This window comes from Paramormyrops kingsleyae, chromosome 8 (assembly GCF_048594095.1).
Source record: "Paramormyrops kingsleyae isolate MSU_618 chromosome 8, PKINGS_0.4, whole genome shotgun sequence".
In the NCBI taxonomy this organism is placed as follows: domain Eukaryota; kingdom Metazoa; phylum Chordata; class Actinopteri; order Osteoglossiformes; family Mormyridae; genus Paramormyrops; species Paramormyrops kingsleyae.
Genome location: NC_132804.1, coordinates 21290983 through 21315423, shown reverse-complemented (window position 1 = coordinate 21315423; position 24441 = coordinate 21290983). Strand labels below are relative to the sequence as shown.

Below are 24441 nucleotides of genomic sequence, written 5' to 3'. Positions count from 1 at the left end.
GTTACATTAGGGAGCCACTTATCAGATATTAGGCTTCTTTACCACAAAAATGTATCAACTTCAGGGATGGTGAATGAAAGGAATGATGTATTAAAATTCCCTGCACTTCTGCAATTTATATAACTGCATTTATATTAGTTATGCTCAAGATTGAGTTTAGAATTGAGATTTCGCTTTCGATGACTTGCTAATTGACAATATAACCAATACCATGGCAGTTAAGCATTTACACTGATTGATTACACCCATGCAGTTCAGTGCAATTAAAATTCCTATCACATATAATGAAACAAAACAGGTCATACCAGTATCGGTTTCTTGTATTATAATGAGAATGCCTGGGTCCAGCTCTCTGAATATTTTGCAGACTCCAGAAATGACACATCCCATGAAAATGATCCAGCCTCGTCTGAAATACTTCTACCGATTGTTTTGGGGCAAGCTTTAGGCGAGAGTTGATATTTTTAATACTTGGGGGAGCACTTCTATTCTGTACCATCTGCACCACTGAAGACAGCTACAGTCAATCAGCTACCGGATTATAGGTTTTAAACCACACCCTATCGATCACCTCCCATGCCAGGTAGATATAAGTGACAAATGATAAGCAGGCAGACCCCTCTATGAATGGTGCATTCATCACAATTCAAGGAGAACTATTAGTTAGGCCTCTGTACTAAATCTGAGATTCAGTATCAAGAATTGGTTCTGTCAATACTGAGAGCGTTAAATCCCATTTCACCTGAAGCTTACATGAGTGGTTTAGAAAACACTCAATGAACAAGTGGGTAAACGCAAAACAAGAATTACAAAATAATAGCGGATAACCATGAATAGCCTGAGAATATTACTGGTTTATCAAGCCCTTTCAAAGTATGGATTTAAAATGTATCCCTGTATGGAAATGTAGTTTAGCTTTGGTATTTTGTTTTATAGATGATTTTTCTTTGAGAAAACGTCAACAGGAAACGATTCCTGTGTTTTTTGTCAATCCATCCATCTTCCACTCATTTATCCTGTCATTGGGGGGACCTTGAACCTCTGAAAGGAAGTACAGGGCACAAGGTAGGGGACACCCTGGACGGGATGCCAGTCCCTCACAGTGCACAAGGCAGGGGACACCCTGGACGGGATGCCAGTCTATCACAAATCACATACCTGTAAAACATGCAAGCAAGTGGACTGCCAAGGTGTGTTTTAAAGGTTCGAGAAAGTGAAGAGTATAGCTTCATCTCTATTTTTTTACACTCTCCAAGGGAAACAAAATCAAAGCAAAGCAGAATTTGGTATCTGCCATCGCACTGTACACCACCTTTCCCATGGTGGACAGGGTTTCTATGGTAACGACATGTGATTTTTTTTTGACTGACATAAAGCTAGCTTCTGAAATACATTTTATTTCAGAGAGCATTTTAAATTAATTTATTTGTACCATAAACATATGTGTGAACAAAATACATGTGGGAAAAAAATATATTTGGGAAATTGACTTTTTGGGTTTGTCAAACAGATTGTGTGTTCTTAACATTTACTTGTAACAAGCAACAGTGAGGAAATGTGTAGATAAAGGTTCACGCAGATTATAGGGGCTCCAGGACTGTTACGGCAGATGAAGTCTGACACCTAAAGGTCTGAATGTATCCATGCAGCCCTATTTGTGAAGATAGAATGGTGTTTATTAGTTATAAACAATAAATGAAATTTTGTTTGTAGAATGGTAGCAGAAAGGTTCTTACCGAGAAATTGCAACTAAATGTTGAGACAAAGTGTAACGTCACAGATAGCGTGTAGCGGGTAATATGATTCCAGAGACTACAAATTGACTACAAGTTTTCTATAAACAGCCCAAAGCTGTAAAGAATTATGTAATGTAATACTGGTTGGTTGTCTGAAGTGTTTAATGAAAAAGACATGAGTAAATGTATCACATCTTAAAAAACAAACAAACAAAATATAGGTAGGCCAAAAGACATCAAATTATCATCATGGAGTATTTGTGGATGGTTTTACTTCCGTTCCCAACAAGCACTGAGGTATTTCTTAATATTTGAAGAGAAATTTAAAACGTGGGGCATCAGTGCAGTCTGTGAGTCCCAAATCACATCCTTCATATATGTGTATGTATGAGTTCTTAAAATTAATCATACTACTGTAAATAATGAGTGGTTAAATAAAACCATCAGTAACAACAACCAAAAATGTGTGGGGCTGCCAAGACTAATTAAGTATTTGCTCTGTACCAGGTGATTATTTTTTAAATCGTTTCTTCGTTTCTACTTTTCCCATACTTCACTGCACACTGCCAGTGTTTCACTGAAATTGGACTGAAGAACGTTACTATTTACAAAGCCTAAGATGTCATCTGTTGATCTGAGAATTTTATGACATCACAATTAATCTGAAAAGACCATAATGCTTGGAAAAGTTCATGGTAAAAGAGGAAATCTGGCAACCAGCAACAAGGTGGATGGACTCAATCTTCACAGCAAAGAACATGAAATTATGTCCGAAGATGTTACAGCGGTGCATGACGCCGGCAGAAAAGGGGGGGCGATCCATGGAGCAGCTCACAGCAAATAGGGGGCTTTATTAACTAAACAGAACAGAAAAGGGGGAACCACAAAATAAAAGGACCACAAGGGGTTAAAAACAAAACCGGAAAATTAAGAACATACTAAAGAGCAACCACAGAGTGCCATGCTAGGAGACAGAATAAAACTGGGAACTAGACTGGGAGATGACCACAGCTACTAACATAGAGTAATAACAACAACTGACTGAGGTAATTAACAAAAGCAGGCAAGTAAATACACTGAAAAACAAGGACTAACGAGGGACAAGTGTGGACTATAACAAAATAAACCAATTAATAATGGTGCAGAACAATATACAAGCACCACAACTAGAGAACACTGACAAACACTGAGGGCTAACACTAGAAAAGACTAGGAACATAAACACAAGCAGAGCAGAATTAAATCAGGCACGAGCAGGGTAAACCTTAAACAGGGACACAAACAATAACAGACACCAAGGAAACAGAAAAGCAATTATTATTAAATAAAAGGTTTAAGCAACCAGCCTCAAACTCATGACCAGAGAGTTTCAGCCTCTAAGCCCCACACTCAACCCTTTGAGCTATGTAGCGGGCATACCGTAAGATGGGGGGGGGGGGGCGGATGACCAGCAATGCCTGCTGGCCAAAATGGGGACAAGACAGGGTCGGATGGGCACAGACCCTGACAGAAGTCAGATGGAGGTCAGGGTATTGAGGAGAAATGTCGCCTTGCAAGTAGTAGCAGAGGCACATTATCATGGTTAGAGCACCCCCTACTATTTTCAGGGAAGGTCTAGTTACTGACCAGGGTGGGAGGGGAGTGGGAACGATGATAGAAGTTGACTGGGGGGGGTGGGGGGTACTGGTAGCTGCAACGGTAAATGTTGTTGTGGGGGGGGGGGGGGGCAATAAAATTTGGTGATGAGGTGGGGGGGGGGGGGTCCTTAAGCCCGTGCACTAAAACACCCCTTCCTAGACATGACGTTCAAAGGTAGTACAGTGTTAATAGCAGGATGCAGCACCTATCCATGATTGCTCTCCCAGAAAGGGACAGACAGAAACGCAGGAGCCATCACAAAATACCAGAGATTCATTAGAAACACATTAGAAACATTAGCAATTAACAGGGGTATACGAGAAATTTTGGGCCCCCTGTCAAAATGTGACTTTATCCCCGCCCACTCAATTTCACATATTATCTCACATATACCAGGGCTCCTGTCAAGTGCTGGACCCCTCTGAATCTGCCAAGGTATCCATACCCCTCTGATGCACCTGGAGGCGAATGTCATGCATCTCATAATTTCCCAAATAATAAGAACATCTTTTCTATTAACTTAGTTGACCAAGCTTGGCAGTTCCAGGCAGCTTTCCCTACTGCAGACAGTTCTGAACACTTGGCTCATTGCAATTGTATTATTGATGTTATTTTGTCATACATGCTCCTTTGCTCCAGAAACTGCATTCTGCATAAAACTCATGCTGCACAGTAGTGATTTACATTGTGATTTGGGACTGAGTTTCAAAGATATGTTTCATGAGGCTTTTTCAGCAGGAACTTTAATGGAGATATATGGATGCACAATCGCCAGGGAATTAAGAACTCGTGTTGGCATTCAAATTTAGAATGGCTCCCAAAACAACAACAACAACAAAAACCTTCCACTCCTACTCACTCTACCTATGACTCACATCATCTTTTTTTCCCTGTAATCCAACAAGCTGCCTCATCTGTCAACATTTCAACTTTCTACAAGAAGCGCAGCTGTACTTCAGTCCTTTGGGAGACAATGTATTGTAAAAAATCTCTGCACCTGTGGAAAGGTCTTATAGCACTAACGAAACACTAGATGTCAAATTGATTTAGCACAGTACGCACAATTAATTCCCCCTATAATTTACATAACAAACTATTTAAGGCAAGCCATACTAGGTCCATTTTCAACAGATTTAATGCAAGCTCTTAATAAGGACCGTGAATGCTTGCCTTTATTAACCACATTTCTAACACTGAAATGATTATATATACACATCCTAAGGATGATACTTTTCTTTCTCATCTGCAACCAAAAAAAACATCAGTTATATTTCATTATTGAATTTCCACGTTTAAAATGTACACTCACTGCGCATTTTATTAGGAACAGTTTACTAATGGTGGGTGGGGGGTCCCTGTACTCTCAAAAAAGCCTCCGTTTTTTGTGGCATGGATCCATGCTGCAAATCTCCGGTTCAACCACATCCCAAAGGTGTTCTGCTGGATCAAGAGCCAGTGACTAGGAAGGCCAGTGAAGGACATTGAACTCATTTTCATATTCATGAGACCAATTTGAGGTAACTTCTGCTTTGTGACATGGTGGATTTTCATGTGGGACGTAGTCATTAGAAGATGGCTGAATTGTGGCCATGAAGGGATGCTGAAGGGACACTCAAACAGGCTGTGGCATTGGAGTGACCATTGATTGGTATTAACGGGCCCAAAGTGTACTAAGAAAACATTCCCCACTCCAGTACCTCACCCACCAGCCTGGTCAGTTGACGCAAGGCAGGTTGGGTCCATGGATTCTGGCTGATGATGCCAAATTCAAACCCTACCATCTGTGTGCCTCAGCAGAATCAAGATTCATCAGACCAAGCTATGCATTTCCAGTCTTCCATTGTCCAGTTCTGGTGAGCCTGTGCCCACTGCAGCCTCAGCTTTCTGTTTTTGGCTGACAGGAGTGGAACCCGACATGATCTTCTGCTGTTGTAGCTCATCCGTCTCAAGATTCAACATGTTGTGCATTCCGATATGCTTTTCTGCTCACCACAGTTGTGAAGAGTGGTTATCTGAGTTACGGTACAGTTTTTCCGTCAGCTCGAATCAGTCTGTTTTTGTCCCAGAACTGCTGTTCGCACCATTCTGGGTACACTCTAGAGACTATTGTGTGAAAATCCCAGTAGATAGTCAGTTAAAGATATACTAAAACCAGTATGTCTGGCACCAACAGTCACTGAGATCACATTTTTCCCCATTCTAGTGTTTGATGTGAACAATAACAAGCTCCTTATGAGGATGACAGGATGCTGCACATGATTTTATGCATTGTACTGCTGGCATATGATTAGATCATGACTGATAAGATTATTGAATAAGCAGCTGCACAGGTGTTCATAATAAAGTGCTCAGTTCATTTCGGAAATGTGATTGTTATATGCTCATTTCTGAGATATCGATATATCTATCCATCTGTATTTCCAGCCTCTTATGTTGGACAGGCTTGCAGGGCTGAAGAAAACTATGATCTGCCTCGAAAAGGAGGCACCAATAAGGTTAGCCTGCCACCTTTGGGAAAGAAAGGGAAACGCACGTCTTTCCTTTATATTTTGGCTGTGGTGGTCTTATATGTACCAATTACTTCAGATTATATTCTTTTATCTCCAAAAAAGAAGAAAGCTTGTTTGGAGGCGGCACATAACCTAATAGGATAACGAAATATAGTACCATACAATTCTATACAGTGGTACCTCGGTTCTCGAACTTAATCCGTTCCGGACTCCGAATCGAATCCTAAAAAGTTCGAGTTCTGATCGAATTTTTCCCATAAGAAATAATGGAAAATCAATTCATTGATTCCCGGCCCCCCAAAATTACACCTGAATGTTTTTTTATTTTATTTTATTTTTTTCTTGTAGCATTTAAACACAAAATTAACAGGATAAAACAAGAAGAGCATTGTTTTCTTAATGGCTTCCAAAACGATAAAGATCTTATCCCAACATTACCCCTGTCCTGCCCCGGCCCCCGATCGTCCGCTCCTTCCGTGTGCCACGCCCCCTCGTTAACCTCGTGTGGGATCCCCATGATCAGCTGTTTCTGGTTGTTGTCATTAGTCCTCTGTATTAATGCTGCATTCTATTTGCCTCGGGATCCGATTTTCGAAATGGAATGCAGCATTAGTCCGCGTTTCAGTTTGTTTCCCCAGTCCGGTCATTGGGTGCGTTGGACTTGCTTACAGCGCTGGCTTAAAGCAACGCATTCTGATTCTGATGCAATGCATTACGGTTAGAGGCATTGCGACCTCTCACCCGGCTGCACAAACTGGAACGGCCTCCATGATGACACACCTTTGCCCTTATTTGCTGAAGAGTTTAGTTGCACGCATGACGTTTGTATCCCAGGCAGTTCCGATGCTTTTTAATCTGCTATTTCTCCCGAATATCACGTAAAGCAGTGAGAACTGGTTTTCAGTTAATTTACCTGGTAAAATAAAGTTGAAATAAATTACATAAATGCTCTAATAGTACACGTAAGTTATTGTTAGTTACTGTAATGTTGCGCTGCTTTATTTGGTTAATCGTCCAGCCTGTGAAGAAGGCATTCAAGTAATAATTGCATTGTAGTATGACTCATTTCCTGGCGCATACAATTTATATTAGGTCAGTGTTCACGGTTCGACTTCTGATATTCAGATCGAGTTCTAGGTCAAATTGGTTTGTTCGACTTTTAAGAAATTCGAGTTCTAGTGAGTTCGAGAACCGAGGTACCACTGTATTCGTTATCTATATTCGTTTGTGTGTGTGCGTGTGAGGCTTTTATGCCATTGACGTGTCTATTTTTACTGCAGCATTCTAACCTTTATAATAGTGTCACCAATGTGCTGCAGTAAATCCTCCAGGCAGTAGGTGGCAATAGAGAAAAAAACATTTTTAGAAAAATTTTAGAGCTGTTTTATTTCAAAATTAATTTAATTTCCACAAAACAGGGACATCGTACATAGTTTAGTCTTGTAATATGTTCTTTGGGTTTTATTATTTAATTTAAAAAAAAAAAGTTTTAACGTTTGACCGATGGAGGTGGGCAAATCACCACCGGAAGTCCTGTTACCTTCACGAACGAGAAGATGGCGGCGCTTCGGGTGGTGGTGACCGGGAGCGGCAGAACCTTACTGAACGCTCCGAAATCTGTTCACACTCCCAGGGTAAAGGCTGTTTTTGCGTACAGCGTCGTGTGCATTGCATGCGCTGTTTTCCGTATGGTGGCGGAGTGCACGGAAGCGGAATACTGCCTAAGGATTTTGGATGGATAGTGTAAGAGCAATGCAAGGTCATTCAGGGAATCGTGTCCTGTTACTTTTATAAATGAGTCCTTTAACAGGAAAGGTGGCGAGAGTCAATAACAGCTTCTTTTTAATCACGTTATTTGCGTGATGTTTTTTGTTAAGTTATTTCACACAAAAAGTCTTACCGATGATTTTGTACGTATCGTGATCACGTTCAGCAGCTCATGCAGAGGCAAAGGTGACATAATAGCTCGTCCGTTTAGGCAGAAACGCTGGCTTTTCATATTTCTTTCACTAAATATTTGTGAGCCAATGATCGTGAATTTGCTGTCCATTGGCAGCTTATGGACTGCAGGCTTGTACAAAGGCATTAAATCTGGGTCGTCCAGCAAATCGGCGTGGTATTCGTGTGCTTACATCTGTAATTAGAAGCACTCAGTCGCGGTGTCCCGGACAGCTCATTAGACAACCACTTTCCATAGATACAAAGTTGCTGCCGACTTTGTAATATCAGCTTATTTGTACAGCAAAACTAACTTCACAGGCCATACAAATAACATTCAATGAATGGTGTCTCTTTTTTTCTTATTTATTCTTATAAGATGGTGTGAGTAGGTGCCTCATCCAAAACTCATTGACTCATGTTATTCTTCCGTGTACCTTTTTATATTTAACCTCCAAAACAACTGTTTCAGGTTATTCTGTGCCTGAAGAATAAATAAATCAGTTAATGGGGTGAGATGGAAGAGACCTGGCGATCACATCTTATTAGTTTAATAGAGTGAGACCAAAGGAATAGGTGGTTGTGTATCTCTGACAGAGACTGGGCCATGCAGGCTGTATGTTTAGCCGGCAGAGCTGCTTGAACTGTGACGTTCTGAAGGGTCACCCTGATGTATCCCAGTGTGTGGACTGACGACCTTTAGAACTGCATATGTATTAAGTGTAGATATTTCCCATAGACATGATTCCATTATCCTGTCTGTGATACGGTTAACCGTTGCTTTGAAGCTGTGGTCTGTATCTCAGATCCTTCTAAAATTTCTTTATCCTTCCAGGCCAGTATGTCGTTTGCAAGCCTTTCCCGGGGTAAAAAGGTGGCACTGTCCACGCTGGGTGTGCTGACAGCAGGGGGTGCTGGTCTCGCCTTGGCCTTACATCAGTCTGTGAAGGCTTCCGACCTGGAGCTGCACCCACCCTCGTATCCATGGAGTCACAACGGGATGCTGTCGTCTCTGGATCATGCCAGGTGCCCCTCCTCTCGCTAAGTCTGAAGTCAGCTTTGTGGGATCTCCAGCAAAGAAAAGCTCACAGCAAACTGGAATTATGCATTGTTATTATTTACTGTATAAATGTTAATGCTTCCAGTGTCACTCCAACACAGTAGTTCAGTCAGCTACAAATTTCCAAAATAAGACATTTTTGTGATCTCTAAGAAAATTGATACATATGGATGATTTTACTGATCTTAATTATAGCCATTTATTTTTTTTATTATAAAACAGGTTATACAAAACTTAATGGTGTAAATCAAAGCTGGCAAAATACAGGTGCTCCTCGATTTCCAATGTTGCGTTCTGATGAACCCATCGTAAGTGGAAAATATCACAAGTTGAATATGAAATTGATAATTAAATGCACAACTACTGTCACTGTATAAGTAAAGTAATACTGTAATTAGCTAAATACATTAAACGTTTTATTCTCACGGTCGCTACTAACTTGTACTAAGACTGTAAGTGCAGCTGGATGGATGCTGCCAGTATCAGTAGAAAGTATCGTACGGCATATCGGTATCCCGGAATGGATGAAAATTAAAAGCTGACTACTGAGTGTGCGCACTGTATCACAGCATCGTAAAGTCAGAAACTGTAAGTCGACTCACTGGAAAGCAAGGAGCATCTGTACATATTTATTTGGTTTTGATCAGAATGCTGCAGTGTCTAGTCATGACAAGAATAAATAGCCACACAAGGAAACTAACAATTGTTCCGGTTCACATCCTCAGCATTCGCCGTGGGTACGAGGTGTACAAGCAGGTGTGCGCTGCTTGTCACAGCATGGAGTATCTGGCCTTCCGTAACCTTGTGGGCGTGTCGCACACAGAGGCTGAAGTCAAGGCTCTGGCTGAGGAGGTAACAGGGTCTCGCCTTGTTTGTGAGCAGTAATGAAGATGGAGGTACAGCAGGGACAACCAAATATCCCTCTTGCCCCAGTGGAGTTTAATCAACCTCATCCAACAAAGTTGGACTGAGACAAGTGCAGCTCCAAACATCTGTGCAGAGAAGCAGCTCAGAAACCCGGCGGGCAGTTGGCTGCATTTCAGCCGTGCCCTGAGGGTGTGTCCACTGTCTGTCATGTAAAGGTTGAGATTCATTAACTCGTTTACACTAAGCAAAACAAACCTACACATCGACCGAGCCTATATAAGAAGCAGCTTTAGAAAACACATGACATGTTAACTGTTTAATCGTTTAAAAAATTATTGGCTTTGTAAAATAGTCGCTTAGGTAGTGAATTTAAAACTGCTGCTAATTCAAAGGCAGCCTGAAGTTTCTCTCTTATACTCTGATACAGATGCGACTAATGCTACACACTCATGATTATTAACTATAACATCCATTCATTGTAGTTTTTTGGGTATGGAAAACAAATCCCCAGAGTTTCTAGTGTGATTATTTTTAGCTGCTCAGGAACCGGCGTTTAAGGCCCTCTCTGTGCTTCGTTCAGATCGAGGTGGTGGACGGCCCAGATGAGAGTGGAGAGATGTTCACCCGACCAGGAAAGCTCTCTGACTACTTCCCCAAGCCGTACGCTAATCCGGAGGCGGCCCGAGCAGCCAACAGTGGAGCCTTACCCCCAGACCTCAGTTATATCGTCAATGCTAGGTACCGCCTGCACCTGCTGCTTGTTTGTTTGTTTACATTTATCTTTAATTTTTAATGCATGCATTGTTTTTCTCCTTTCATTCTCCTTGAAGACATGGTGGGGAGGACTACGTGTTCTCCTTGCTGACGGGCTACTGCGACCCCCCTGCGGGAGTTTCTGTGAGGGAGGGGCTCTACTACAACCCTTACTTCCCTGGCCAGGCCATCGCGATGGCTCCCCCAATCTACAATGAGGTGCTGGAGTATGAGGATGGTCAGTTATCACACCGCCAACACTGCATTCCCACCTCCTCGCTACCTGGTATTGGATAAGCAGTTGATTGGAGGTATTTATGGTTTGGAATTGAGCTATCGCACTTAATCATTGTAAAACACTGTTACGTTCAAGCAGAAAAGGATAGTTTCAGTATGTTACACTAGGGGTCCCCAAACTTTTGATGTCTCCAGTCTGGTTTACGTCGTACAGATATTTCAGGTGCCAGTGAAATGGCTGTGGGGGGGGGGACCAGCAGATCACTTGACAGATTCATAATTTAATTGTTTTCATTTTTTCCAAATGCAAACAGAATGTACAAACATGAGGGGTTGTAAAAAAAAAATGTACGGTTTATTTTTGGAAAATAACCAACCCCTCTGGAAAACTGGGCAGAGACCTGTACCAGTCTGTGCACTGGGGTTGAGAACCCCTACTACATTAAACCATGACAGCCCACAGGATCTACTTAAAGTGGCCTAATCCTCGCGTTACGGTATAGTGTTTCCCAATCCGGTCCTTGGGGACCCACAGTCGGTCCATGTTTTTGCTCCCATTCAGCTCCCTACCAGGCAGTCAACATTTTTGCTCCCTGCTGCCTACCTACCTGTCTGTGGGTCTCAGAAGACTGGATTAGGAAACACTGACATACAGCATTAGTACACACCCTTGAGCAGGCTGTAGTAATTATCAGTTAGTGCTTTCTTTACTTCAGGGGCAAAATGTTAACATGAAACATACAGAACATTACAAAGTGTACATTTTCTGAAATTTATATTGTATCATCCACATTGAGCAGGTGGGGATTTTCTGTGGTGAAGCAGTTTATGTTGACTGTTGTACATGGCTGAGCAGCAGAGTGCGAATTACCCCTCCATAATTGGGGGGTACTGCCTTCATAACACTTCTATTAACTTAACTTTGGCCTAATAACAAACCACACAAGCTAAATGGCGAATTAATTTCAGAAACTAGCTTGATGGGCCGAATGGCCCCCTCTCGTTTGTAAGTTTCTTATGTTCTTAAAGGCCAAATTTATTCATGATACAATCAGAATGAAAACATAGGGAGTTCATCTCCTTGGAAAATGACGAATGATTGATTTTACCTCAATAAATAAGCCTGGTTTAAATAGAAAACTTAGCTTATCTTGCTAGTTAAATTGACTAACGTTAACTGTACCGGTCTCAGAAGGACAGTGGTAAGTAATTCAACGTATAAAGATGTCAGCTTGCATTAGTAGATGAAACACTTAAACGAATAAATGAAGGTTGTAAAATAACACATTTTCAACAGGCTAGACTTCTGCTGGCTACTTACATTGACCAATGCACGACAAACAGCACCATGACAGACGAACACAACGAACATGTCACTCAATGAGAATGAATGACGCAACCGACTGGCTAAGCTGCTTCTAGCGCCAAGGTGGTTAAAATGGTACGGTCCACACTAGGGGTGTCTGAAATCGTTTTGCATAATATTTTTCTACAAGGTGAGGTTATCTATTTTTTTTTACAACAAAATAAAAATGTTAAGACCCCCCCAAACTGCTATTTTTATCTATTTGGGGGGGGGGGTCTGGGTCTTGATCGGGGGGTACTGTACCCCCAGTAATTCAAACCATGCTGAGCAGGTGAGCTGAGGTGGTTCTTGCTGCCCCTCTACAGGGACCCCCGCCACCATGAGCCAAGTGGCGAAAGATGTGTGTACCTTCCTGCGGTGGGCAGCAGAGCCAGAGCACGATCAACGCAAGCGTATGGGTCTAAAGGTGAGACTGTCGGCACATCGCCGGGGCCTTTACAGCTGATCTCCTGGGCGGGCCGGTAGCTATGGACTCAACACCCAAAGGTTGCCTGATCACGAAAGACACTAATGTTGTACCCTTGAGCCAGATCCTTTAACTGGACCCCCCCACCATCAAAAAAATCCAGTTATATCAATGGGTAAACACTGTTACACCTGAGCTACTAAATGTCAGTGTTTTAAGTAAATCTGTATGCCAGTCAGCTCAGTAATGCTGGTGGGTAACAGAGATAACTGTTTTCTAACTTTATATAATGTGTTTAGGATATGTTAAATGATTAGAAATGTTTCGTGCTTGCCTGTATGCTGTGTTGATTTGAATAGTTATCTAATTAGGTTCATGCTTTATTTGGAGGATGTTGTGTAGCTCTTGCCCGAACCCCTGCTTCCACTGGGCTTTCACTGGAAGCTCAGCCTAGCTGCACTCGTGTCTAGTCGAGTCCATGACAGCTGTATGTCCATAATGTACTATTTCCCAGTGTAAATGTCAACATTCTGCCTCTACCAACCCCCAACCCCCCCCCCCCCCCCCCCCCCCCCCCCCCCCCCCCAGATGCTCATGGGCTCCGCAATCCTGGTGCCCCTAGTTTATTACCTGAAAAGACACAGGTGGACCGTCCTGAAGAGCCGCAAGATCGCCTACAGACCGCCTAAGTGAAACACCCCCCCCCCCCCGGCTGCCTCGCCACCTCATTCCCCTGACTGGATCCAGTTTCCGATTCACAATCAGTGCTGGGGAAGAGCGACTCGCACAGTGATTCGCTCTCATCTACATCACTTGAATAATGCGTCATTTTGCAGTTTTCCTCTTCCGAAGGAGCTTAAAGACAAGACCTCGTGCTCAATGTTTTATTAAAAAAAAGAATAAATTATAAAAAGAGAAACGGGAAACATTGGTCACAGGTGGTCTCAGTTCATTTGGGGAACGAGTTATGTTTTGAGCTTTGTGAATTGTCCAAAACACATGAATACCTGTTATACAGAGGTATACCTAATAAAAAAAACTACTGAATTTCGCTGACCTTGCGCTGGTTCTTAAAAATGCCATATTAGTAACTTAGTGTAATCAAACTTGTAGAGCTTTAATAAACATTAGGCATGCCTACTGACCTGATATCTCATGCACTTGTAGTATTAGTTTTCAATCCCAGCCAGATACTGGACCGGGGAAACGTATCTAACAGGTGGGAATACAGGCTGTCAGAATACAGTTTGGTCTATCTTAGGTAGCTGATATTTGAAAGTACATTACTGTTAACATTTATCTGTGAACATTCTACATTTAAACATAAGGTGTCCAAGATGTAATGACATTGATTATTATTACTACTACCATTTGTTGACACCTATTGATGTTAAAGGGGACCACGGGGCTTACAGCGCCATAGTCTTATACCGCATGCAATCCGCTAACTGGGATTTCTACATGACCCATAGGATCTGACTGTGTGCAGTACTAACACAGTTTTGTTACTGTGGTGATTGTTACGGGAGAAACCGTCATGGATGGATGCTTTAAACCTGGAGTAAAATCTGACCTGCTATCTCTCGCGCATTTGAAATACCCTCTGTTTTCTCACGCATCCATGTTTAAGTTTCGCCCTAAAAAATAACTTTTATGGTTTTAGCGTCTTTTTCCATCACGGCTGCAAGGCACGAGTCCTCCACCAGTTCAACTTAAAAAAAAAAAAAATCGGCTGAAAAGATGTCCTGACATCAACCAGTCTGAGACACAAATCTTCTGGAATTGGAAATAAAGGCCAATTCTCCAGTAAACTGGCACAATAGGCTTGACAGGACTGTAGAATGAAAGAAAAATTTACGAAACGTTTTCATATATTAATTATAATTATATAAAAAAAATACAGATGGGTAGCTCAGGGTCACTGCAAATCGGAAATGATCGCGGGAAAACGAACAACGTGTTAAATAAATAAACTTCTTCCCTGCCACTCCGCGCTGATTTAATATTTTAATACGCTTTAGTCGACGTTCGGTACTCTATCCTGAGTCCATTAAACCAGTGGTTCTCAAACTGGGGGCCACCAGATGGCGCTAGGGGGGCCGCATCGAAATTGTAGAATCTAAAAAAAAAATTACCTGTATGTAAATCAGGCTTGTCAACCTATGTAAAATATAATGTATTTAAAAATATATATATAAATTTTACGTAGCACACTACGCTGCTATGGACATCATAAATTACTGTTCAGTATTCAGTACTTTTGTTGCACTTTTCAGACAATGTAAGTTTTACTGTCAAAACTGTTTTAATAAAATGTTATATTTTGTGAAATGTAAATTTAACAAACCAGAGAAATAAAGACTACAAACAGAATCTAAAATCTAAAATTAAGTAAAATTGTAAGTTTGAAGATGTTTTGCGTCATGATCTTTTTTTTGAGGAGGAGGGACACAAAAGGATTCATCCTACACAAGGGGGCCTCCTGCTGAAAAAGTTTGAGAACCACTGCATTAAACATTAATATAATGTGGAAATTGCAGGAGGGAAGAGATGGACACTTTACACTCGACCATACGAACGAGTATGCCGTTTGTCTATATTGCAAAAGAATATAACCAACATCATCAACTGAATAGCAAATTGGTGAACTTAGATTATTATGTTTGGGCACAATATTTGGGAAAAAATTAATAACATAAGCTATATGTGGAAGCACAACCAAAATTACACAGGATACACGTAATTGGGCTATGCGATTTTAAAGTTTTATTAATATTAAACGAATACATCAAGGAAAATAATACATGAAAATACAGAAATGTAATCATAATGGGAAGAAAAATTATAACTATATAAAACCATGTAGGAAAGAGTTTAATATTAGGGGGTCAGAATTAATTAATTTAAATACAAGCGTCTCGTTATTGCGGGTAAAGGAAGTAAATATGTGTTAAAATACTGTATAATAATTAGTTAATATTTATAATTTTAAAATAGCACCATAAATAATACCATAAAGGTTTATAGAAAATTTACCGGCTGCAAATTGTATATCTAAGTATAATAAGGTATTCATTATAACACAATCAAAAATAGATTTGCTGTCATCATTTCATGAAGGTATCCCACTTGAGTCAGACCCGCTCGGCTTTGTGGCATCTTTCCGATTTTTTCCGAACTTGAATTCGGAGGCTCAACTACGTGCTGGTTTCTCACTGGTCGGCCGCACGCCCTTTGTGTACCGGAAGTGCCGTAGGTTTCCGTGTTGCCCCCAACCTGTGTGAGAGGGCGAAAATGGAGGCTTTGAATAAACTGAAGCAGTTTGATGCATACCCTAAAACTCTGGAAGATTTCAGAATAAAAACATGCGGAGGAGCTACGGGTGAGAGCGTCCGTTAAGGAAAATGTATCACGGAGAGTGCCTAGTTAACTATTCAGGCTAACGGGGGATAGGCAGGGTAAATGTGCGCGGCATACTGTTGATCATCGTTATTTCGGTATTTACCGGCTTCTGATGTTACTGAGCCTGTTGTATCAGTGGATTTGCACAATTGCTCAGGGTACACTAAATGTAATTCATTTTCTTTTTTTTTCTTCCAGTGACCATAATTAGTGGGTTAATTATGTTGATCCTGTTCTTCTCAGAGTTGCAGTATTATCTCACTAAGGAGGTAGGTCATTATGTTCACAAGCAGTAAATGTGTGTTAAGTATTTATCAAGATTTTAATGTTTAGTGCGTTTCATTATTTATACAACTTTCTCGTAGTCGTGTTTTTTTAATCAAAATCATAGTCGGTATATATCCATAATTTGTGCGTGACTGAAACTCATTTTGATATGACGGGCAAAATAAAATCGAAAGAGCGTATTCATTCCTTGTAATGAGCGATTATTTTTTATAGGTTCATCCAGAATTGTTTGTTGACACATCACGTGGAGATAAGTTGAAAATCAACATTGATGTTATATTCCCTCATATGCCATGTGCATGTAAGTAGGAAATTTCATTTCTCAACATTTTTATCAATAACAATAGGAAGTATTTTTTTTCCTGTATAGTTATCAGTCTGAAATGCTGGCACAATGATTTGCCCAATCTTCTTAATTATATTACTGGAATACGACAGTTTAAAATATTTTTCTTGTCAGAAATTACACGCATCATTTTTCTGAGGTTAATCTATCACTGCCAGGATTTCACATCTGGTGCAATACTTAACTGTAATTCAGATGTAGGATTATGCTCACATTAACCTCAGGTGTTTGAGAATTGCATTAAATCTGCGTAACCTTGTGTCCCTCAGATCTAAGCATTGATGCTATGGATGTTGCTGGTGAACAGCAGCTGGATGTTGAGCACAACCTCTTTAAACAGAGGCTGGACAAAGATGGAAAATCTGTCAATTCCGAGGCAGAAAGACATGGTGAGGGGATGCTCTGATGTCTGCACCAGACCATTGGACTTTCACCATTTCCTTTGGGAATCCACTTTTTAAAAAATCTGTTTCCTTATTTAGTATCATGCAACAATGTCTTAAATGCTTGTGTTTTATTTGTGGAATTTACCTAAGGAAGATGGGCATCTAGCGCTGTGTAGACATATAATTCCACAATGGAACAGAATGCTACACATATTTCCTTTTTTTGCTCCTAGCATTCTGTAGACATAAAATTTCACAGTGGACTAGAATGCTACACATATCTTCGTTTGTAGTTTTTGGGGCTCATCTCACATTCATCCTCCACATTCTGTTTCCACATATTTGATTGCAGATCTGGGGATAGAGGAAGGAGAGCTGTTTGACCCCAGCAAGCTAGACCCTGATCGGTGTGAGAGCTGTTATGGCGCTGAAACTGAAGACCATAAGTGAGTTTCCAGGCAGTCAGATCACTGAGAGGGGGCTGAGTGACCTGTAGTTATGAGAAGCCATTGTAATCTACATATATGGACTCCATTTAACTGGTCTATCATTAGTCTAGCCCTTTTATGACCACTAGGATAACTTGAATATTTAATAAGGGTTTAACACAACATTGAATACTGAGACAATGTGACTGGTATTGCGTATCTGGATGTTGCATGTCCCACAGCTCCATCTGTGTGTAGCTCAGCGAGTTAGTGATTGATGTCTCTGTCTGGAAGATGTGAGTCTGAATCCAACAGCAGATTAATATCACTGTTGAGCATGGTCTTTAACCAGGGATGCTGGCTGACCCTACTTTCTGATCCTCAGTTGTATGTTGCTTTGGACTGGAGCATCTGCTAAATAGACATCAATGTCTACATTTGTGGTAGATGCTGCAACACTTGTGATGACGTGCGAGAGGCATACCGGCGGAGAGGGTGGGCGTTCAAGAACCCAGACACCATCGAGCAGTGCAAGCGAGAAGGCTTCAGCCAGAAGATGCAGGAGCAGAAGAACGAGGGCTGCCAGGTGTTCGGCTTCCTGGAAGTCAACAAGGTATTCCTCGTCCACATGCTACGATAGGCACGTTCACTGTCCCTCCTTCCTTCCGTATCATTGGTTTTTTTTTTTTGCCCCACTAGGTGGCAGGAAATTTTCACTTTGCCCCTGGGAAGAGTTTCCAGCAGTCTCACGTTCACGGTAAGGCTGGTCATTGAGAGCCACAAAGCACCACTGGGAACAGGGGGAGATGGAAGGGCTCTCCTGGCCTGCATCTTTGGGTCGATGTAAATCCTAAACTTGTATCCTAGTTATGTTATTACGAACGGCTCATAATACATGCAGAGATTTTTTTTAAACGATCACCTGTGGAAGCAGGTCATTGTTTCTCCTCGGGACCTTAGGAGTCACGGGTAATTAAAAACCACCAAACAAGTTTGAACTAACCGAAGTGTTGTGGGGCTGGATACGGCTACTTTCCCACCGCTAACCGACACCAAACGATGAGGGTGCCCTGAGGGAGCATTTTCATTGTTACACACAATACCCTCATGGAATCAAACCAAGTGTGGGTACAGGCTACAGTCTGTTTGCTTACACCCAAGAGCACATTGTATTGCTGCTGAATAGCAGCACACCAAAGGCAGTAAGTCTCCCATATTCCTAGACTGGCTGCTTCGCTCTGTGATGCTACATCAGCTCCTCTTCTCTATACATTTTTTTCCAATAATAAAACCCAACATGAATTTCTCATCACTGAAATACCGGCATGCTGCTTCAAACTTTTTCTGCCGTCTCTCTCTCTGTCAAGTTTAAGTAACAAGGTATACGCTATACAAAAGGACAACCTGTATGATACACACATACACACGCAGTTTGATTCTGATTTGTTTGGAGGCACATTCATGCCAGTTATCTGCAGTTGACTATCCGGGTAGACCGATCCAACCAGTGTCTAAGCTGTCTTGCTTAGACTGGCTATTTGCTTGTATAGTACCAGTCTAATCAAGAACAGCAGGGAAAAAAAAAGCCCATTATAGCCTGCATCCCAAAACTGAAACCCAACCACACTGTCCTTTCAATGCACAGTCAGTACTGGCTTTACTGAGTTCCACAGGCCGGTCCTTCAGTGTGGAGCTCATGTAAAGGCCTGGGCCACCCGCTCTTCTCCACGGTGCAGGCTTCTCTATGTACTTCTGACGTTCATTGTATAGTGACTTCTCTCCCCCTCCCCCTTTCTTTCTGCAGTGCACGCTGTGGAAAGTAAGTTAATCTTTTTTTAAATCAAATCTGTAAATTCCCCTGCAAACACACAGTAAACTCTTGAGTCTGCATTTACCCTGTTACTTAACTGCGATAAATTGCAAATAATCAGTTCTCATGCTAATTAGCTTTTGATGGTACTCAAGCACACAACTCACCAGGTTCTGTTTTAATCTTGCATATTTAATGTAGCAACTTCTGTGCTCAATATGCTGGTTGCACGCAGATCTACATCAGCATAATGCAGCAACTGAATTTCATGCAGAAAGAGCATCCAGACCACTGAAATATCTGTATATCTAAGGGTAAAACTGAAACACTTCAACTTTTTCTTCCAGTTCATGACCTACAAAGTTTTGGACTGGATAATGTAAGTATGCAGAGAGCCAACTTGTAGCTCCTAATGGACATTTTGAAGTTGGGATGGATAAAACAGCTTGCCTTCCCCTGACATCCGTTATCTTTCTCCCAGATCAACATGACGCACTTTATCAAACACCTCTCTTTTGGGAAAGACTACCCTGGCATCGTCAACCCCCTGGATGGAACGCATGTTGCAGCTCCACAAGGTTTGCACAGTTACCAAGAGTGAAACGTTAGCAAAGGGAGAAATGAGGCTTCGAAACTTACCATGGGTGTCATCATGGACATTCAACCAGCCTAAATTCTCATTGGTTTAAACCTGGCAGTAATTGAAAATGTACAGTAATCCAGCCCATTCTGGGTTTCAAAGCCTCTTTTCTTCCATGTAATTAAATGAAATCTGATTAAATGTGGGGAACATTGATAGACCAAAGAAGGTGGTCTGGTCATATTCAAATGAAGGTTTTTATACCACCTAAGACAAATGACATTACAGTTCTTTACCTGAAATTAGTCACTTGGGGCTGAAAGTCTTGCTTTTGAGTAATTTTCCGTGATCATTTAAATCTCAGCCTTTATTTGAAGTGATTTCTCCCATACGGCTTACAGTGTGGCAGATGGTGAATCAAATTCAGAATTTCACAAATCAGGAGAGTCTTATGTTGAGAGTGGGGGAAAAACACTCATTTCAGCAGCGAATGCCCATTCCAATGGCCATGAAGGTGCCAAACGTGCCCCCGCTCTGCATCATGGTCTTTCCCACTCCTCCCATGAGTTCTCTCCCTCTCATCCCGACACTGGAGGGAAATAAGCCACGTGTTGAGATGTCACCATAGCACATAAAAGGCAAAAGGGGTTAGATGATAAAACAATCTGCATTTCTTTGCTAGCATTAACAGGGTTTTACTAAAATGTGCACGCACTGGTGTCCCCATAAAATCGCTCCTTAAATTAAATCAAGCAAAGGTGCCACAATTGAGATACAAGATTATTGCAAAGTATAATAACGCAAAGCATAAGCTTTATTTGGTGGCTGATTGATTTAATTTATCAGTGTGTAGTGTTCGGGATTGCACATCAGTGAACTTCGGATCGGGGTTACGCAAAAGGCACGTGTTAGTTTCACAACTCATAGGAAACAATCCTGCAATTTAAGCAAGTGTGGATGGGCATAGTTTGGGAAGGGGAGAGACTGTACGATGACTTACCGCAGACAGGAGAAAGTACCGAACATAGCGCCTGCGGCCATGCCTACGGCGAAGCCCATCATGAATCCCATCTTGATTCTGTCAAAGCAGTTCGGCTGGGTCTGTCCGTATGGTCCTACGGCTACTGGCATCTGTGCGAGTGTCAGCATACGCAAAATCAGCGCTGCTTCGGGATGACCGAAGCAATAGGTGCCTTAAAGTACCAGCAGAAGTCCTGTCTCGTTTAACGGCATTGCTAAACATACTACTTTTAAGGACTACATGTTGCACGTACATTTTTAAACCCTGTAGTTGTCCTTTTTTCGTCTTCCGAGCTACATTTGAAGTAAACGAATCCAAATATTTGGCGATACCAGTCACAAAAATGCGAGATAGTCCTCTGTAATTAAACATGTTACAGCGTATGTGTGCCCGTTTCACCTCGGTCTGGCCTTGAAAACATGGACATAGCCATGTTTAAACACAAAGAGCGTTGTGCTTTCCATTACACTCTCCGTGTATATAGTCTTACCTTTACTATTCAATGGTTTAGAGTCGTAGCGCTTCGTTCTCGGTAGCTGTATATTTCCCAAATTATCTAGCGACTCACGTCCACCACTGTGGGGGGGTAAGACAAGCTAAGACTCCATCACGCAGAGGGAAGTGATGTCATAAAAAAATACAGCATCACGTGATCGAGGTCAAGGGGCGATAAAAGGCAGTCCTTGAATAGCGTAGCGCCCCTAGTGGTTAAAACTGCACAATTGACTTTTGGGAGTTACTGTATTATTTATACTGCAGTATTAAGGTTCACCCCCAAATGTACATTGTCTTTTTTCAGCATCCATGATGTACCAGTATTTTGTGAAGATAGTGCCCACTGTCTACGTTAAAGGTGATGGAGAGGTTAGTCCATGAAGTTTTACAAATGCAAATATAACGTGAACAGCAATCCAGTGGCATTAGGACAGCAAATTGTTGTCATAGTGCTCAATAGTATATAGTCCCTTTTTCAAAAGTTACAATTGAAATGATCTGATATTATTACATTTCCTTTCATTTTATAACATGAATTATTACTTTAACGTCCATGTCTTTCATTGTATACACCTTTTTTTCATTTGGATAGAAAATAATTAAATATAACAATATATACGTTCATAATGCCATGATGAGTTGTTATTTGTATTTGGCAGGTGGTAAAGACCAACCAGTTCTCAGTGACCCGGCATGAGAAGGTGGCCAATGGGCTGATTGGTGACCAGGGTCTCCCGGGGGTGTTTGTGCTATACGAACTCTCCCCAATGATGGTCAAATTCACAGAGAAGCAGCGGTATGTGACAAATTACTCATTTATTCATCCATTTAACTTAACACAACAGCTACTGTAGGATACTGGAGATGAACATTTTGTGTCCAAATTCACATGGTTCAGGATATTGTTTATGCGTTTCTTTTCTCTTCTTTCCCAGTTCCTTTACCCACTTTCTGACTGGTGTCTGTGCAATCGTTGGAGGAGTTTTCACAGGTGTGTATGTCAGCACTTCTGTCTTTGTTGATTTTATTTAGCTAATTAGATTCTTAATCTTTGATATCATGCTTTCCTTAGTTCCATTATGGCAGGACTTATCATTGCCTCAATATAGTGAAATTCAGCAGTATTGAGAGATCCAGAGATACAATAATGAATATTAAATATCCATGTGTTTCTATATATGCGTTCTTCTTGTTCTGCTGATGCATTACCAGCATTAAGAAGTGAAAGTGCCTGTGTTTTACAATATGATACATTTAAATACATTTATGCATTACATATTTAAGATAAAGGGAGCACACTGAAGATTAAAAATAAATGAAGGATAGCCGATTCTTATATTGCTTCTTTTTTATGAACTTGTGACAAGTGCATGTATTTAACTGCCAAATAAATTGAGTTAACATCTTTTCCAATAATCCACCTTAGTTTCAGTTTTTGTGAAAATTACTGCCATACTGTCACATGGCACCATCACGGAGTTAAAATGATAGATATCAGTAAAGGGCTGTTAAAGATGAGGCGTAATAGAGAACATATGCAAAATTAATGTGGAGCCTTGAAGATAAGAAGGCCCTCTACACAATGACTGTCTCAGCTTTGGAATATTCATTTGTATTGTTTTGATTTAATATATTGCAAGATTTGTTTCACCAGTTCTTTTAAATGTTTTTATTTACATCCACATTCTCTTTCTATGTCCTGCTCTAGTTGCTGGGCTCATTGACTCTTTGATATACCACTCTGCACGGGCCATCCAGAAGAAGATAGAGTTGGGAAAGGCATCTTAATTGGAAGACTAAGAAATCATCACAGTTCTGTTATCGAATGGTTACTTAGTCTCCATAAGCTCTGCTTCGAAGAGATGAAGTTGCAGAGAGAAAAATAAATTAAGAACCTTACACCATCTTTCATAATCCTGGAAGACCCCAAGACTAAAGTAGCCCAGCAGGTCCCTGTGCTGCCCCCTACTGACCGAATGGCATAAGTGTGGATACTGGGCCAGTAAACAGCACTGAAATTTTGGTCTGCGGGGTGGGGTGGGCTGTTTAAAATGTTTATTCATAAGCCAGTCTATAAAACACTCATACTGAAACATCTGGCCACTAAATATGTCGAAGACTTTATGGAACGTTTTTTCTCACAATTTTTAATTTTTTTAATGGTGCCATTTCGTTCCCTCGATTTAATTGATGACGCTGTATTTTACTGGGTCACCTCAGTCATTAATACCATGTGTCTGTGCCAGGATGCTAGATAGTGGTGCCACAGTCAAACACTGCTCAATCGGCTCCTTTGTCCCGAAGTCGGGGTCCTGAGACAACGGGAGCTCCCGATTCGTATTCCGTTTGTGTGCAGGTGTACATGCAGTCGAATTATTTCTCATGCACGCCGCTTCGGGTGATACCGTGTTGGTGTCTTTTCTTTTTCTTTTTGTATGTTCTGTCTTTGTCCCTCTCCGGGATGGCTGAAGCAGGGCACGCTGGCCGGCGATCAGTAACGCGCTGGTGACGCCCGCTTCCGAGTGCTCAGTGGTGCTAAGGGACTTTAATACAATTAAAATGTCAACCGGTTAATTACAACTGAGCGGCAAGAGTGGAAGTCAGCCGGCGAGGGGGGGTCGTCGCAAAGGCCGAGCGTTACTGCGCCGTTTTGATTATCACTGCACCTTAATGACCAAATTCAGGGTCCGAGGTTTTGTATGCTTGTGTGCGTTTGCTGTTTCTTACCGTGGATGACCCGGATGTTGAACGGATGTATTTATATTTAATTGTCATGTTTATAAAAACAAAAGTGAATAAATGTTGAACGCCGTCACGATGTGCTCTTTACAGTGTTAAAGATGGACGTGGTTTTAATGACATTCGCGTGTACATTGAAAAAGTGTACATTTTTGCCATGAAATTACAACGCAGTCCAAATAGCTTTTAAAAAGTTTAAAAAATGCTGTAATTATTAAATATATAATAATAATAATAATAATAATGTACACTTTATTAATCCCCGTGGGGAAATTCTTTTTACGCCTCCCTCAACTATATATAATATATGAACGCATCATTTATAAGTAACAGAATGTGGTCGATTCAAGCTCAGAGTAACGTGGGCTACATGGCTTTAGCCTGAATATGCCACTGGGAAAGCTAAAGACAGGACATACTGGAGAAATTCCGTAC

At 41.2% G+C, this 24441-nt stretch overlaps 3 protein-coding genes across 4 annotated transcripts; 2 read left to right on the top strand and 1 right to left on the bottom strand.

The window, feature by feature from the left end:
* Window positions 1-7393: 7393 nt before the first annotated feature.
* On the top strand, window positions 7394-13558 carry cyc1 (cytochrome c-1). The gene is made up of 7 exons (XM_023795356.2): window positions 7394-7518; window positions 8658-8848; window positions 9608-9734; window positions 10330-10487; window positions 10580-10740; window positions 12411-12511; window positions 13100-13558. Exons 1-7 carry the CDS (start codon window positions 7441-7443, stop codon window positions 13202-13204), a joined length of 921 nt encoding a protein of 306 aa, XP_023651124.1. The 5' UTR covers window positions 7394-7440; the 3' UTR covers window positions 13205-13558.
* Window positions 13559-15666: 2108 nt separating this feature from the next.
* ergic3 (ERGIC and golgi 3) lies at window positions 15667-24082 on the top strand. Of its 2 annotated transcripts, XM_023795354.2 has the most exons (14): window positions 15668-15893; window positions 16112-16182; window positions 16415-16502; window positions 16817-16936; window positions 17286-17379; window positions 17809-17974; window positions 18061-18118; window positions 19166-19180; window positions 19519-19550; window positions 19653-19749; window positions 21572-21636; window positions 21927-22063; window positions 22203-22258; window positions 22976-24082. In XM_023795354.2, the coding sequence occupies exons 1-14, from the start codon at window positions 15806-15808 to the stop codon at window positions 23053-23055; spliced, it is 1167 nt and encodes a 388-aa protein (XP_023651122.1). In that variant the 5' UTR covers window positions 15668-15805; the 3' UTR covers window positions 23056-24082. The 2 variants fall into 2 exon arrangements, with proteins under 2 accessions (XP_023651123.1, XP_023651122.1); XM_023795355.2 differs by lacking the exon at window positions 19166-19180 and having other exon boundaries at window positions 15667-15893.
* romo1 (reactive oxygen species modulator 1) lies at window positions 20101-21422 on the bottom strand. Its single transcript, XM_023795357.2, has 3 exons — window positions 21263-21422; window positions 20752-20882; window positions 20101-20340 (listed from the first exon to the last, which is right to left on the bottom strand). The coding sequence occupies exons 2-3, from the start codon at window positions 20880-20882 to the stop codon at window positions 20232-20234; spliced, it is 240 nt and encodes a 79-aa protein (XP_023651125.1). The 5' UTR covers window positions 21263-21422; the 3' UTR covers window positions 20101-20231.
* Window positions 24083-24441: the final 359 nt, after the last annotated feature.